This window comes from Calliopsis andreniformis, chromosome 1 (genome assembly GCF_051401765.1).
Source record: "Calliopsis andreniformis isolate RMS-2024a chromosome 1, iyCalAndr_principal, whole genome shotgun sequence".
Taxonomy (NCBI): Eukaryota; Metazoa; Arthropoda; class Insecta; order Hymenoptera; family Andrenidae; genus Calliopsis; species Calliopsis andreniformis.
This window is the reverse complement of record NC_135062.1, coordinates 16,949,732-16,962,629: the sequence shown is the minus strand read 5'-3', so window position 1 is coordinate 16,962,629 and position 12,898 is coordinate 16,949,732. Positions and strand designations below refer to the sequence as shown.

The following is a 12,898-nucleotide window of genomic DNA, read 5'->3' as shown; positions in this document are numbered from 1 at the left end:
CATCTAGATATTAGTCATCTTTTTGGCGAGGACAATTATTGTTTAATGTATCATTACAGCTAAACAGTCAAAATAATAATCTTCATAATTGTGACATTTCAATCGTAGATCAATCCTTTGATAATGATAGCATGATAACAGTAGTTGTGCTCCCAATTTGAATATCTTCTGTATGTATATGTACATAAAATTTAATGCAAATCTTGCGTCAATGTCAACGTGCGTCATTATACAGCTAATCGACGAACGAAAGAACTATGCTCTATAATGAAATCATTTTTAAATGGCAAGATTCGTATTAATTCTATTTAAGTTAACTTAACAACTCGAAAGTTTACAGATTAATATAAACATATACTTCTATGGATTATATTGTGATCCATTAAGAGATTCTGTACCTAAACGAATTCAACTATGATAAATTGTGATTAACCTGTAGTTCTACGTAACATATTGTAGAAAAAATAAAGTATTATTACATTAATCTACAAAAACTCGTTAAGACCCATTCTGATATCCAAAATTTTTTTTAGAAAAATATTTTTATAGAAATATAATATTTAATTATTGGTTTCGATTTAGCAACAATTATTTCACTACTATGAATTTAAACAAGTTTAATACCAATGACTCCGTACAGATGGCGCGTAAGGTTTATGCTCAAAGATGGTACAGTTCAAGTAGTCACAGAGCCTTCCTACGCTGAAATGTCGTATATTATATTCACATATACAGATCAGTGTTTATAACCTATAAATAGTCTGATGCAACTTTTGAAAGTGAAAAGTCAATCAATTTTCTTAGAATATTAAATTTCCTAATTCAATATTTATGATGTCTAATCAAATTTATTATCATAATTTATTGCATAGATGAAACGAGATATATGATCAAAGTAGTAAGAATCAAGAACTGAAATTATTTGCAACAGACTTGTATTAATTTGTGTAACATTAAACATTTAATAATGATACTATAAAGTGTGTTAAAAAAATTAATTAAAAAATGGACGACGACGTGGAAAACTTGAATCTAAAAATGAATACCAATCAGTTGCTTGCTTTCCAGAGAGATTTAAAACAAGAAAAGGAACTGCTTTTAAAAATATTGACAAAAATTGATAACCAAGTCCACAGGCTACAGGTAAATATTTTGATGATCTATTTGTTATGTGTTTAAAAGTACGTTTTATTACAAAATTTTTAAGGTAGAACAACTTCATTTACTGGGATTAATGAATAAAACATTAAAGAGTACAGAAGAAAGATTATCACCATATGAACCTACAAATGATGATCAAGAAGAGTCTGTAAATAAATCTTTAGATTTATCCATAGACTGTGCTTTTAAGTACTACCAAGAAGAAGTTGAAGTTGAAGATGAAGATTGAGATGATTTATAAATGAACCAAATGAATTGTACAACTTATAAGAATAATGTAGAATAAATTTTGTATATATTATCAGCGATAACATACTTATTTCTATTCTTTTAAGCCTGTCTTTTTACAAAAAAATGATTTCTAAACTTAAGGTATTATTAATTTATTTTACCATTATATTAATGCTTTTTGCTAATAGATTTATATTAGCTTTCTTCTTTGTTTGTTAACAATTAAAAGTACAGAAAGGAACAGTATTGAATAAAAAATGAACTATTATTATTTCTTAAATCAAGGAGTCCAATTATCTATACAAATTTGCAGTACTGGCAATAAGACAGTTCGCACTACTATCGTTTCAAAAAATATGAAACATTTGTACTTAATTGTTTAGTGTACTTTGAAATATGTCTAAAATGTTTATACATGTTTTACGATGGATATCCTTGTGATGGTGGCCCAAAACCTGATGGGTCATTAGTGAATGATGGAGGTTTGAATTGTTCTGCAGACATGCGTGTAAAAAATATTCCTACACCTTCTATTAAAGCCAATAACACTCCACCAATAATTGCACTACCAGCCATTGCTGGTAAACCATTCCTTGCTGCTAATATACCACCAGTTGCTGCTCCACTGATAATAGAATTCCAAGGATCTTCCTTTTTCCTAAGGTGAACCAATGTGCAGTCTATTGTAGAGAACATGCCACCCCATAACGCAAAATTTCCAGCAATAATAGGTGATCTTTGTTTAATTGCCATTAGACTTCCTAAAAACCGTTTGTTTATCCCACTAGGTGCATTACGGAAGCCCTTGATGCTTTGAAATATAGCACCACCAATGGCACCCATGGTGAATGCTCCACCACAGTCATCTACTATACGCCAGGGGCATGGTTCTCTTGCATATTCTTCCATTCCTTAATAGTTTTTCTGTAACAAAGAGTACAAATTAAATAAGCCTTTAAAAAAGCCTATATAAATAATCACAGAAAATGTCATAATTATATAGTAATACAATTATAACGTTCACAGTTGTTATTCATTATAACGTTTATTATTATTCTTAAAAAACAGGCAAAAACAACGTTTAATATATTTATATTACACCACTAACATAATATGTGTTAAAGAAACTACCTAAAGATAATACTTTGACAGTCAATACAGCCAACTTTAAACTGAAAATGAGGTCCTTACGGTTCTCCTTATGCGTTCAATTTTATTCTATAAATACACTACCAAATAACTAATTGTTACATAGATCTAATAATCGGCGTGAGATGCATGAAAAGAAGTGTTCAACGTGATAGAGGTTATGTACTTAATCCTCGTGTTCGAACAAACAACGTGCACACAGTAGCTCGAAACACCATAAAGCATACTCTTAAAATGGTGCTCCCAATACGGTAATGTAAATCTCTTTACGTATTTACCATAAAATTAATTTGAAACACCTCCAATGCTGAGGTACAAAATACCTCGAGCACGACACTGTAATACGAATGTAACTACGTTGATGAATTTTCTCGATCGACTAATATTTTCTATCATTATACTAAAATGAATTAAGGAAAGCAAATTTAATATAACAAACAATTTCTTAAATTTAATTCGAACATCTTTCACTAGCCTTCTTTCAAAATTATTTTCTCTCAACACTTTGCTTGATTAGAATTCATTTTCATTCGTAAGAAACCGCGTTACACGATATTTCAAAATAAAATTATCCTTATATGACCCATGCAATCAAATTTTACTGGAATGATTATGTAATCAAATACATTTTTAATATTTCAATCAACAATCTACGAGAATATCTTTATGAAATACTTATTTCGAATGCAACACGGTTTTCAATTTGTTTAGCGTTTGACTGGCGCACGCTAGTTTAAAATAGAATGAGCCGAGAATGTCCAAAAATACATCACGCTTTTGGTTAGTCCTGGATATCCAGTCGTTTTGTAGGAAAGTAAAGTTCATATTCGAAGGGAGCATCATCATCCAACAGCATTTCATTGCTCTCTAGCCGGTTGGTAACTCTATAATCAATTATTCATGTTATACATCGTATCTAAACCTACACACGATTACGTGGTTAGCAAGTTATAAATACATCATTAGCATGTCTTAAAAATTTGGTAACATCCACAAAAATGATAGACTCGTAATATTTTAAATTATTTGACTTGTAGCTATTCGATGCTTAAGTTCCCAGATAATTGTGCAATTAATTAACAATGAATACCGTGAAAATAAACAAGAAACGGTCTCGTCGTTTCTCTGTTTTTTTTAAAGGTATGCTACCATATAAAAGTGACACTTATTACAGAGAAAAATGTCAGACACGGAGTCTTTTAAATCAGACGCTGATCGAAGCACGGTTGTGTCTGACACAACGGACCCCATTCAAATTAACAGTACGGAAAATATACCCTGTACTGGTGCCGAAAACGTGATCTCAACAACTGAGGTACAAAATACAGCTGCACAGAATGGAAAAATTAAGGTGTGTTCGACAGAAAATGGAAATTCATCGCCTGAAGAAACGAAAGCATCTGAATGTGTGAAGGAATCCGTAGAGAACTCTGCGTCTAAGAATTTGGAGAATGAACCAAAGGAACAACCGGTAGTTCAAACATTTTCAATGTCTTCTACAGTTATATAAAGCTTCTGTTGCAATGGTATTGTTCTCTTACAGTCAAATACGTCCGAGATTCAACAGACATCCATAGGCGCCGGGGACACTTGCTTTATCGGGAAACGCGACGAAAACGCCAACGTTGAGGAGTCAAATAAAGAAATTATTAATCAGACATCAATAATAGAAGACAAATTACTCGTGAACGATGATAACAAAGCAAGTGACGAGGATATTATTACGATATCGAAGTTGAAGCAAGAAGTTCTGGTAAGAACGTTATTTTAGGCAGACGTTGATACGGTAGAATGTTTCTAAAACTTTCTTTTTGCTTCGCAGAAAACGATTGAAGATCGAGAGTCTTATCGAAAAAAATTGGAGAACACTGAAAAGAAGCTGGCTTCGTTACAAGCCTGTTATGATGCATTATTGAAAGGCGAGGGTGACGAAGTGATGCTTCGGCGTATGGTGGATCAATTGAAAGGTAAATTGATCCAGACTTCGTTACAATTAGAGGATCGAACTCGAACTGTCGTGAATCAGGAGAAACAGATCAGCGCGTTGAACAGTCAAGTGGCTTCGCTGAAAGAAGTAGAGTCACTTACTAGAAGTCTTTTGCAAATTCGTAATATGGAAGTTAAGCACCTACAGGTAGACTCATTTGGCTTAATCATATGCTAATATAACTTAAATGATATGAGAATATTTTATAATTATAATTATTTTTTATGGAATTATATAGGCGGAGGTTGATAACATGGAAGTTCGGATTAACGAGGAGCGAGAACGGTACAATACGATGATAAATAAAATGGATGCTGCTGTGAAATTAAATGCAGATTTGAAGAAGGAGTATGAAACGCAGCTTCGTCTCTTTCGAGATTTGCGAGAGAAATACGAAGAAAAAGTCACATTGTTAACAGAAGAGAAGCGAGCTCTTGAGAACAACACACAGGCTGTTCCTGAATAGATTACTTTATCCTACCACGACTCGAATTGTTTTATAATTATTTTAATTTGTATAAAACAAAGAATATTTTATAATAATATCTGATTGGATGCTTTTATTCCATGTCTATTAATTTGTTTTATTGAAAATCCGAACTTGATACTTATGTTAACATATGTTAATAATTACTAGTTTTTGATTATGATTATTTAATATAAAAATTTGTTCTAAATATATACTCTATGTAGTTCTTCACCGGACCAATACCTGCAATATTAAAAGAAGTACATATATTCGTTTCCGTGGTGTAGTGGTTATCACATCCGCCTAACACGCGGAAGGTCCCCGGTTCGATCCCGGGCGGAAACATTTTTTTTCTATTTTACCAATAAAAGAAAGTACACTATATAGTAAACTAAAATTATTTAATTCCTTTCTTGTTTAAAATTAAAACATTTTTACTATAATTAAAAAGAAGTATAAAAATAAATAGTTTGAAAATGACAAAATATGCGCATAAACATAGGCAGTGGAAAAAAGTTTATTTTGTATAAAAATAATATTAAACAAATATTGAAGTAAAGTGTAAGGAAAATTCAATGAATCTCATGTTTACATTTTATTATCGCTTATCGAGGTACTTCCCAAATGTCCGATAAGGTGCTGTTACCAGAATAAACAGTCTTTTTTCTCATTTCTAATTAAAACGAGATCACATTATCAAAACTGTTTTGATAAGAAGACAAACTCAATTAATTTACGCAGCAATAAACCATGATAGACATTTAAAGAATTTAAAAAATTGATAGAGGAAAATTAATAAGGAAACATTTCCTCTGCACTCTGCATACATTGATGTCACGTAAACGGTTCTTCCCAGGCCGGTGTCATCAAACCTTGAACTTTCTCACGAATAAAGAGATGTATTCTGTATAAATACTGCAACCGTCTGTTTCTGACATCAGTATTCACCCATTTGCAGAACTGTAAAGACAGGGAACAGTTGCAGGTAAGGCATTAATAACACACTTGACTAATTATTAAGTACACATGTGTATTATTTTAACTCTTTGCAAAAATTTCTTGTAGATACATAAGTAGAGCAACATACACTTATCATGAAGAGTTTAATCATCATAACACTTTCGATTGTCGCCTTTACGGCAATGGCATTTGGGGATGTTGTTGTCGAAGAACCATTAGGATCCGCACTTCCGGTAATAGCAAATTTTAAGTATTTTATGTGTTTACGTATACCCAGATCATCCAATTCTCTATCTAGAGTATTTACTAATTAATACTCTTCTAAAAATTATTCTTTATACTACAGCGTCTTCGTCGTGAGGCAAAACCTGAGCCAGATCCCGGCAATCGCCCCATCAACCGACCCGGCAATCGCCCAGTATATGTTCCTCCTCCTCGACCACCTCACCCTGTAAGCATTCCACTAACTATCAATGAATCTTACTGTAATAATATGATACTATAATAAAATATGTATTAATTCTTCTTCAGCGCCTACGTCGTGAAGCGAGTCCGGAACCAGAACCCGGAAATCGTCCAGTATATGTTCCTCCTCCTCGACCACCTCACCCCGTAAGTATTTCACTGACTGTCAATGAGTCTTGCTGTAATAATATGATACTATAATAAAATATGTATTAATTCTTCTTCAGCGCCTTCGTCGTGAAGCGAGTCCGGAACCAGAACCCGGAAATCGCCCAGTATATGTTCCTCCTCCTCGACCACCTCACCCCGTAAGTATTTCACTGACTGTCAATGAATCTTGCTATAATAATATGATACTATAATAAAATATGTATTAATTCTTCTTCAGCGCCTTCGTCGTGAAGCGAGTCCGGAACCAGAACCCGGAAATCGTCCAGTATATGTTCCTCCTCCTCGACCACCTCACCCCGTAAGTATTTCACTGACTGTCAATGAGTCTTGCTATAATAATATGATACTATAATAAAATATGTATTAATTCTTCTTCAGCGCCTTCGTCGTGAAGCGAGTCCGGAACCAGAACCCGGAAATCGCCCAGTATATGTTCCTCCTCCTCGACCACCTCACCCTGTAAGCATTCCACTAACTATCAATGAATCTTACTGTAATAATATGATACTATAATAAAATATGTATTAATTCTTCTTCAGCGCCTACGTCGTGAAGCGAGTCCGGAACCAGAACCCGGAAATCGCCCAATATATGTTCCTCCTCCTCGACCACCACATCCAGTAAATATTTTTCATTAAATTCTATTTCATTCACGATGTATTGAAAATTCGATGAATAATGTTGTTTATCTTTTTTAGCGACTATAGGTGTGATGTCGAAGCAAGGCTTAATTCAGGGGTTCGTCCCCTAATAACAAACTACCTTTAAATTATAGTAATCTAATAATTCATACGTACTCTAAACATTGTATTATAATTTCTACTTTTTGGTATCTTATGCAAATTCGAAAAATACTTTAGATATCATAATTACTGTAATTTCTGAATAAAATTGATTTTATTAAAGCTATTAATTATACAATATGTTTTTATTGGTTTTTCCTTATTAATATTTACTAAGAATTATTTACAAAAATAAGTATAAACTTGTATATTACATACACCATTTATAGTAATATTCTTAATTAAGTTATATTGAATATAGTTATAGATTTTTATTCTAGAGAAATAATTACAGGTGCATCTTCTCCTGCTTCCTCTTCCAGATTAGAAAAATCCCACAAAAACTTCGTAGACAATCGATCGCGGAATCGTGAAGCATAACATTTTAAACGTCCGTCCAATTCGGAATTAATTTGGATATTTGCAAATAATTTGCGTAAGTTGCAGTAAACAAAATTATTACTAGCTACAATATCGCAAAGCATATCTTCAGGTACATATGTAAGCTGAGTTTCTAAAACTTTCATAAAGTCCATATAAATTGCCCGTCGTTTCAAAATTGCGGAATCAGCTCCACAAACAAGGGATATAAGTTTTTTCCAATGTTCAAAAGCATCTAGACTTTGTCCCACTAAGAAACAAACAAATGCTAATTGCATTTCACCAATAATCTCAATTGGACTGCAAAATATAAATTATGATTTAAAGAATGTGAATTTCTTTCAATACTAATAGTGTAAAAACAAATTGATTACTAAACTTACTCTGTCAATGTATTCAATAGCGTGTCCAATGCATAAGTGGAGTCAAGGGAATGTCTAGTAATTTCAGATGGTGATGCTCCATCTGGATAATTTTTATCAGGTAATTTGGATAATCGAAGTTCTGTACCTGGCTTTGGTTTCAGATCAGGAAGCAGTTCTTCCTCTTTTTCTTCTATAGTTAGACCACCTCTTCTTCTCTGTCTTGGACTTGACTTTCCTCCCTTTGGCCTTGTAGCGTCAGTACAATGCTCCAACTCTAAAGCTGATCTCACAAAACTGAAATAAAATATAAGAATTTATAATACAATAAAAGAACAATAAATAATGAACATTAATTATTACAAAATGTTCTTTTACATACCCACATATAGGTGAACAACGTTCAACAAGATTAGGACTAATACGATTTGTTAATTCTTTCCATTTTTTCCATATATCATAAGGATAACATCCTAAAAATTTATCTAGTTCTTTCAAGTTGTCCTTTAATCTATGAACTATTTCTTCTGGTGCAACTTTATAAAAGAAATATAATTTCATTAATAAATCACTTCAGTTCAATAATATCTATAGTGTACAATAAGTACTATACCTTCTAAACTAATGTCTTCCTCTTTTATATCCCAACGTCTGACTAAAAATTCAGATTTCTTAAATGTATGCAGAAAACCAATTTTAGGAGCTGTTTCTCCATATTTATCTGTAGCACTTCAATAGAAACTTGATTAATAATGTAACAACTAGAGAGAAACCATTTGATTTTATATATTTACCTGTAATGTACAAAATGAAATCCTGGTGGAATCATCTTAACACCTTTAAAATTATCACCTGTGTTCCATGATTTTAAATCAATACCAAATTCAGTGCCACTTGGTACATTTAGTATGACTAATGTAGCACCTTCGACCAAGAGTCTCTGTGCTAAATCTTGATCAATCTCAATTCCCTCAGTTGTCATGATCAATAAATGTTTTCACAAGTTCATTATACACTTTCATATAATTTGTGTAACACACAACGTAAATATATTATTATAACCTACGTATAGAAAGCAAATTTACGATTAATTTCAATGAATCGAAAGAGTATATTAACGATTTACAAAGAATAAAGTATTAGTTAATTTGTTCACAAAAGTGTTAAAACGCATAAACGTCTTAAACTATAGCGATTTTTTAAAATTTGTATCGCAATTTATGTAAACTACTATACTTTAGGTAAATATTAAAACGCCATCTAGTTTTAAGTCTGTCAAACTATTGTTAAATAGATATGTTAAGTGTAATGATACGTCTTTCAGATTTCTAATACTTTCTAGCTATATCACTTTAGTAACAATTAATATTGCATAAATAATACTATGATACAAATGTAAAGATACATATTACATTTTTTAATCATTTCTCAACATAAATTACAATTGAGAAAAGATGGTTATATTAACACAAGTTCTAAACTGTGTAAGGAAGGTAAAACTAAATTAATTTACTATAAAACAGTTTATAATTGTTTTCTAATTTCATAATAATATTTATAATAATGGTATTAATAAAACAAACAAATGAGAATACAATTTACTTAATGTTATAGTTACCAAGAAAATATAAGCGGAAAGGATTGATAGATAGTTTATATATCTATGTAAAAGGAGGCTCTGGAGGTTCTGGATTTCCTCGCTATGGTGGCATAGGTGGAGCAGGAGGAAATGTGTATGTTGTTTCGCAAAAAGGATTAACTTTGGAGACAGTTAAGTCCAAACTAAGAGGTAAAAAGTTAAGTGCAGGACATGGTGGTGAAAGTACCTCAAAAGGAATCATTGGTGTACCTGGAACAGATTTAACTATAAGTGTTCCTGTTGGCATTACTGTTTATGATGAAAACAAAATTAAACTGGGTAATACATGCACCCAATTCATGTTAAATTGTATATATTATATTTGTATACATACATATTTTTGTAATTTAGGAGAAATAAATGAAGAAGGTGCAAAACTACTAGTTGCAAAGGGTGGGATTGGAGGATGTGAGAGCACAGGATATTGTGGGCTTAAGGGTGAAAGTCGACACATAATTCTTGACCTAAAATTAATAGCTGACATTGGTCTAGTTGGTTTTCCTAATGCAGGAAAAAGTACATTTTTAAGTGTAGTTTCTAAAGCAAAGCCAAAGATTGCTAATTACCCATGTAAGTTCTACTGACAAGGAAACATAAATTAATATATTACCTTTTATTTTATGCATAATTATTTTCAGTTACAACTATAAGGCCACAAATAGGTATCATGAGATATGAAGATTACAGAGAAATCTCAGTTGCAGATTTGCCAGGATTAATTGAAGGGGCACATGTCAATAGAGGAATGGGTCATAGGTTTCTAAAACACATAGAAAGAACAAAGTTATTATTATTTATTGTAGACATCCAAGGATTTCAGATTTCTCCAGAACATAAATATAAGTCCTGTTTAGAAACTCTGCTTTTATTGAACAAGGAGATTGAACTCTACAACCCTGATTTATTAGAAAGACCTGCAATGATCATAATAAATAAAATGGATACAAGTGGTGCAGATAAAATTTACGATGAAATCAAACCAAAATTAAATAATTTATCCGAATTTATTTCGGAATTTAATGAGATGATACGACCAGAAAAAGTCATGCAATTTGATGATATTATAACAACATCTTTGATTTTGAAAAATGAAGATGAAATCAAGAAAATTAAAGCAAAAATGCGAAATATCATCGACAAATACGAGGAGAAGAACCTTTCTCAAGAAAATATCGATTTAGTCGAAGATAATTTGCGGATGAAGTTGAAGCAAAAAGTACAGCGATATGCACCTACACTAATATAATCATTTTTTAAAATAAAATCATTATTCTCGTTACATTGCTTAAAAAAGTTTCTTCTTTATTTTTATCCATTTACATTTCAAATTTGCATCTTCTACTGTTTGTGTCCAATCTATCCCCAATGGTGCCTTGTTTTGTACACACACTTTGTCAATTTCATCTTGATTTCTAATAACATCTATATCTGCAGTCCATCTTTCTATCCCGTTCCACGCAATCATTATTCCATTATCAGTACATAATTTAGGTGGTGTTCTTACAAATTTATATTCTAATTCTGTACATACAATATTTAATGCTTTAGCTAAAAAATTATTGCATGCAACTCCTCCTGAAACAACCTGGATAATAAAATAACATTAAATTAATCATTTAAAATGCTATTACTTTTTTTTAACTTCTTTAAACATACCAGAGTTCTCTTATCCTTGGGAATCAATGACATTTCATCTATGAATTCCATTGCCCTTTGAGTTCTCTCACAAATGTGTTTTGCAACAGCTAATTGCACTGCTGCACATAAATTATATACATCAGGAATTATCATGTCAGCAACTATGTTATGTCTACTTTCTTCCCTCTTAATGTAGTTATCACAAGTACTTTGGATTCCAGAAAAACTAAAATTACAATTACGATATTTTCTCATTACACAATCAAAAAAAAATTTATCAATATCTGATGCTTTACATGCTGCATTTTCTACAGCCTGTCCTCCATTCAAGGTTTTAAATTCTGGAATATTCCTTAATTTGAGTCGTCGTGCAACCTATAAATATAATTTTACTTTTTTGTGACAGAATGAAAGATATTTTCATGATCAAACTATTCCTACCTTATCAAAAAGATCTCCAGGTGCTTTATCTATAGTAGTACCAAGCAAATAAAATTGATCTACATTTTTTACAATTGCAAGTAAACAATGGCCTCCAGAAATAAGTAAAACAAGATAAGGAAAATCAACCTATGAACAAACAATTAGATATTATGCCTTATTTCATAATTAAAATACTTAACATAGTATTATACTAAATATTTTTCAACAAACTTTTTCATTCAAACGCGCTGTTAAAGCATGAGCTTCCATATGATGTATTGGTATAAAAGGTTTTTTTCCAATTTGAGCCAAAGATTTTCCAAATCTTGCTCCAACCTCAAGTGACATAGGGAGACCAGGTTTCACAGTTACAGCTATGGCATCGATATCTTTCAATTTCAAATTTGCAGATCTCAATGCATCTTCACAAACTCTTGTAACATTATCTACATGCATATCCCGTGCTAATGTAGGAATTATTCCACCAAAACTAGACATAAAATAATCATTTAAAAAATACACAAGTACTTTACTATTCAAAAAGTATATAAAGTTTTATTAAAGTATTTAAATTACTTCAAATGAGCAATATGTTGAGAATGAATGCCTTCTCCTAATATAACTCCCTTTTCATCTACGATTCCGCAAGCTGTATCATCGCAGCTAGTTTCTATTCCCAGAATTATAGCTGGTTTATTGTGTAAAAATTTTTGAAACAATAGTCCATGATCATTAACAGAACGCTTCAGCAGATGTTTATGAAATAACAAACGTAAATTCCAAGCCATTCCTTTTTAAGTATTTTATTTGTATTTTTCAAAATTAGAAATTGACTGTATACATTTGTTCATTAATATATTAGCAATTTTACATTATAACCTAATATTTATACAATAATAAAAACATCATATATCCTGATTCATTTCATGTTAACCCCTTTCACTGCCTTTCACTAACTGCGCACATGCATCCTGTTTAAGCTGGCTCCAAGTCGATTCGATACTCGAGACGTGATATATCGAAAGTAATAATCGATCGACTACGCAAAGTTAAGCTGTCTGGCAGCCATCATAGACTGCA

The 12,898-nt window shown here is 31.7% G+C and overlaps 7 protein-coding genes and 1 non-coding gene across 17 annotated transcripts; 5 read left to right on the top strand and 3 right to left on the bottom strand.

The window, feature by feature from the left end:
- The first annotated feature begins 765 nt into the window (after window positions 1–765).
- Window positions 766–1,476, top strand: LOC143178198 (uncharacterized). The gene is made up of 2 exons (XM_076376725.1): window positions 766–1,143; window positions 1,208–1,476. The coding sequence occupies exons 1-2, from the start codon at window positions 1,006–1,008 to the stop codon at window positions 1,388–1,390; spliced, it is 321 nt and encodes a 106-aa protein (XP_076232840.1). The 5' UTR covers window positions 766–1,005; the 3' UTR covers window positions 1,391–1,476.
- An 88-nt stretch (window positions 1,477–1,564) lies between these two features.
- LOC143178178 (mitochondrial import inner membrane translocase subunit Tim17-B) lies at window positions 1,565–2,957 on the bottom strand. 3 transcript variants are annotated; one of them, XM_076376707.1, is made up of 2 exons: window positions 2,820–2,957; window positions 1,565–2,316 (listed from the first exon to the last, which is right to left on the bottom strand). In XM_076376707.1, exon 2 carries the CDS (start codon window positions 2,299–2,301, stop codon window positions 1,813–1,815), a length of 489 nt encoding a protein of 162 aa, XP_076232822.1. In that variant the 5' UTR covers window positions 2,302–2,316; window positions 2,820–2,957; the 3' UTR covers window positions 1,565–1,812. The 3 variants fall into 3 exon arrangements, with proteins under 3 accessions (XP_076232822.1, XP_076232814.1, XP_076232829.1); XM_076376699.1 differs by lacking the exon at window positions 2,820–2,957 and adding an exon at window positions 2,524–2,656; XM_076376714.1 differs by lacking the exon at window positions 2,820–2,957 and adding an exon at window positions 2,501–2,529.
- Window positions 2,658–5,091, top strand: LOC143178163 (uncharacterized). 2 transcript variants are annotated; one of them, XM_076376680.1, is made up of 6 exons: window positions 2,658–2,792; window positions 3,253–3,415; window positions 3,716–4,012; window positions 4,085–4,294; window positions 4,364–4,675; window positions 4,767–5,091. In XM_076376680.1, the coding sequence occupies exons 3-6, from the start codon at window positions 3,722–3,724 to the stop codon at window positions 4,992–4,994; spliced, it is 1,041 nt and encodes a 346-aa protein (XP_076232795.1). In that variant the 5' UTR covers window positions 2,658–2,792; window positions 3,253–3,415; window positions 3,716–3,721; the 3' UTR covers window positions 4,995–5,091. The 2 variants fall into 2 exon arrangements, with proteins under 2 accessions (XP_076232795.1, XP_076232803.1); XM_076376688.1 differs by lacking the exon at window positions 3,253–3,415 and having other exon boundaries at window positions 2,668–2,792.
- A 178-nt stretch (window positions 5,092–5,269) lies between these two features.
- Window positions 5,270–5,342, top strand: Trnav-aac (transfer RNA valine (anticodon AAC)). Its single transcript has one exon. It is a non-coding gene; the product is annotated as a tRNA-Val (tRNA).
- A 533-nt stretch (window positions 5,343–5,875) lies between these two features.
- On the top strand, window positions 5,876–7,502 carry Apid1 (apidaecin 1). Of its 5 annotated transcripts, XM_076393603.1 has the most exons (9): window positions 5,877–5,982; window positions 6,063–6,190; window positions 6,304–6,408; window positions 6,489–6,569; window positions 6,650–6,730; window positions 6,811–6,891; window positions 6,972–7,052; window positions 7,133–7,213; window positions 7,292–7,502. In XM_076393603.1, exons 2-9 carry the CDS (start codon window positions 6,092–6,094, stop codon window positions 7,298–7,300), a joined length of 618 nt encoding a protein of 205 aa, XP_076249718.1. In that variant the 5' UTR covers window positions 5,877–5,982; window positions 6,063–6,091; the 3' UTR covers window positions 7,301–7,502. The 5 variants fall into 5 exon arrangements, with proteins under 5 accessions (XP_076249754.1, XP_076249718.1, XP_076249744.1 ...); XM_076393639.1 differs by lacking the exon at window positions 6,972–7,052 and having other exon boundaries at window positions 5,876–5,982; XM_076393629.1 differs by lacking the exon at window positions 6,489–6,569.
- Window positions 7,503–7,509: 7 nt separating this feature from the next.
- On the bottom strand, window positions 7,510–9,308 carry LOC143189000 (protein AAR2 homolog). The gene is made up of 5 exons (XM_076393591.1): window positions 8,913–9,308; window positions 8,732–8,847; window positions 8,501–8,654; window positions 8,140–8,415; window positions 7,510–8,056 (listed from the first exon to the last, which is right to left on the bottom strand). The coding sequence occupies exons 1-5, from the start codon at window positions 9,098–9,100 to the stop codon at window positions 7,648–7,650; spliced, it is 1,143 nt and encodes a 380-aa protein (XP_076249706.1). The 5' UTR covers window positions 9,101–9,308; the 3' UTR covers window positions 7,510–7,647.
- Window positions 9,309–9,429: 121 nt separating this feature from the next.
- Window positions 9,430–11,036, top strand: LOC143178870 (GTP-binding protein 10 homolog). Its single transcript, XM_076377786.1, has 4 exons — window positions 9,430–9,611; window positions 9,733–10,036; window positions 10,109–10,327; window positions 10,396–11,036. Exons 1-4 carry the CDS (start codon window positions 9,573–9,575, stop codon window positions 11,001–11,003), a joined length of 1,170 nt encoding a protein of 389 aa, XP_076233901.1. The 5' UTR covers window positions 9,430–9,572; the 3' UTR covers window positions 11,004–11,036.
- Window positions 10,396–12,779, bottom strand: Tcs4 (Threonyl-carbamoyl synthesis 4). 3 transcript variants are annotated; one of them, XM_076377774.1, is made up of 6 exons: window positions 12,395–12,779; window positions 12,050–12,308; window positions 11,837–11,965; window positions 11,414–11,770; window positions 11,078–11,342; window positions 10,396–10,517 (listed from the first exon to the last, which is right to left on the bottom strand). In XM_076377774.1, coding segments are annotated over exons 1-6 (1,224 nt in total). In that variant the 5' UTR covers window positions 12,607–12,779; the 3' UTR covers window positions 10,396–10,515. The 3 variants fall into 3 exon arrangements, with proteins under 3 accessions (XP_076233889.1, XP_076233879.1, XP_076233870.1); XM_076377764.1 differs by lacking the exon at window positions 10,396–10,517 and adding an exon at window positions 10,538–10,671; XM_076377755.1 differs by lacking the exon at window positions 10,396–10,517 and having other exon boundaries at window positions 11,039–11,342; window positions 12,395–12,778.
- Between the last annotated feature and the right edge of the window lie 119 nt (window positions 12,780–12,898).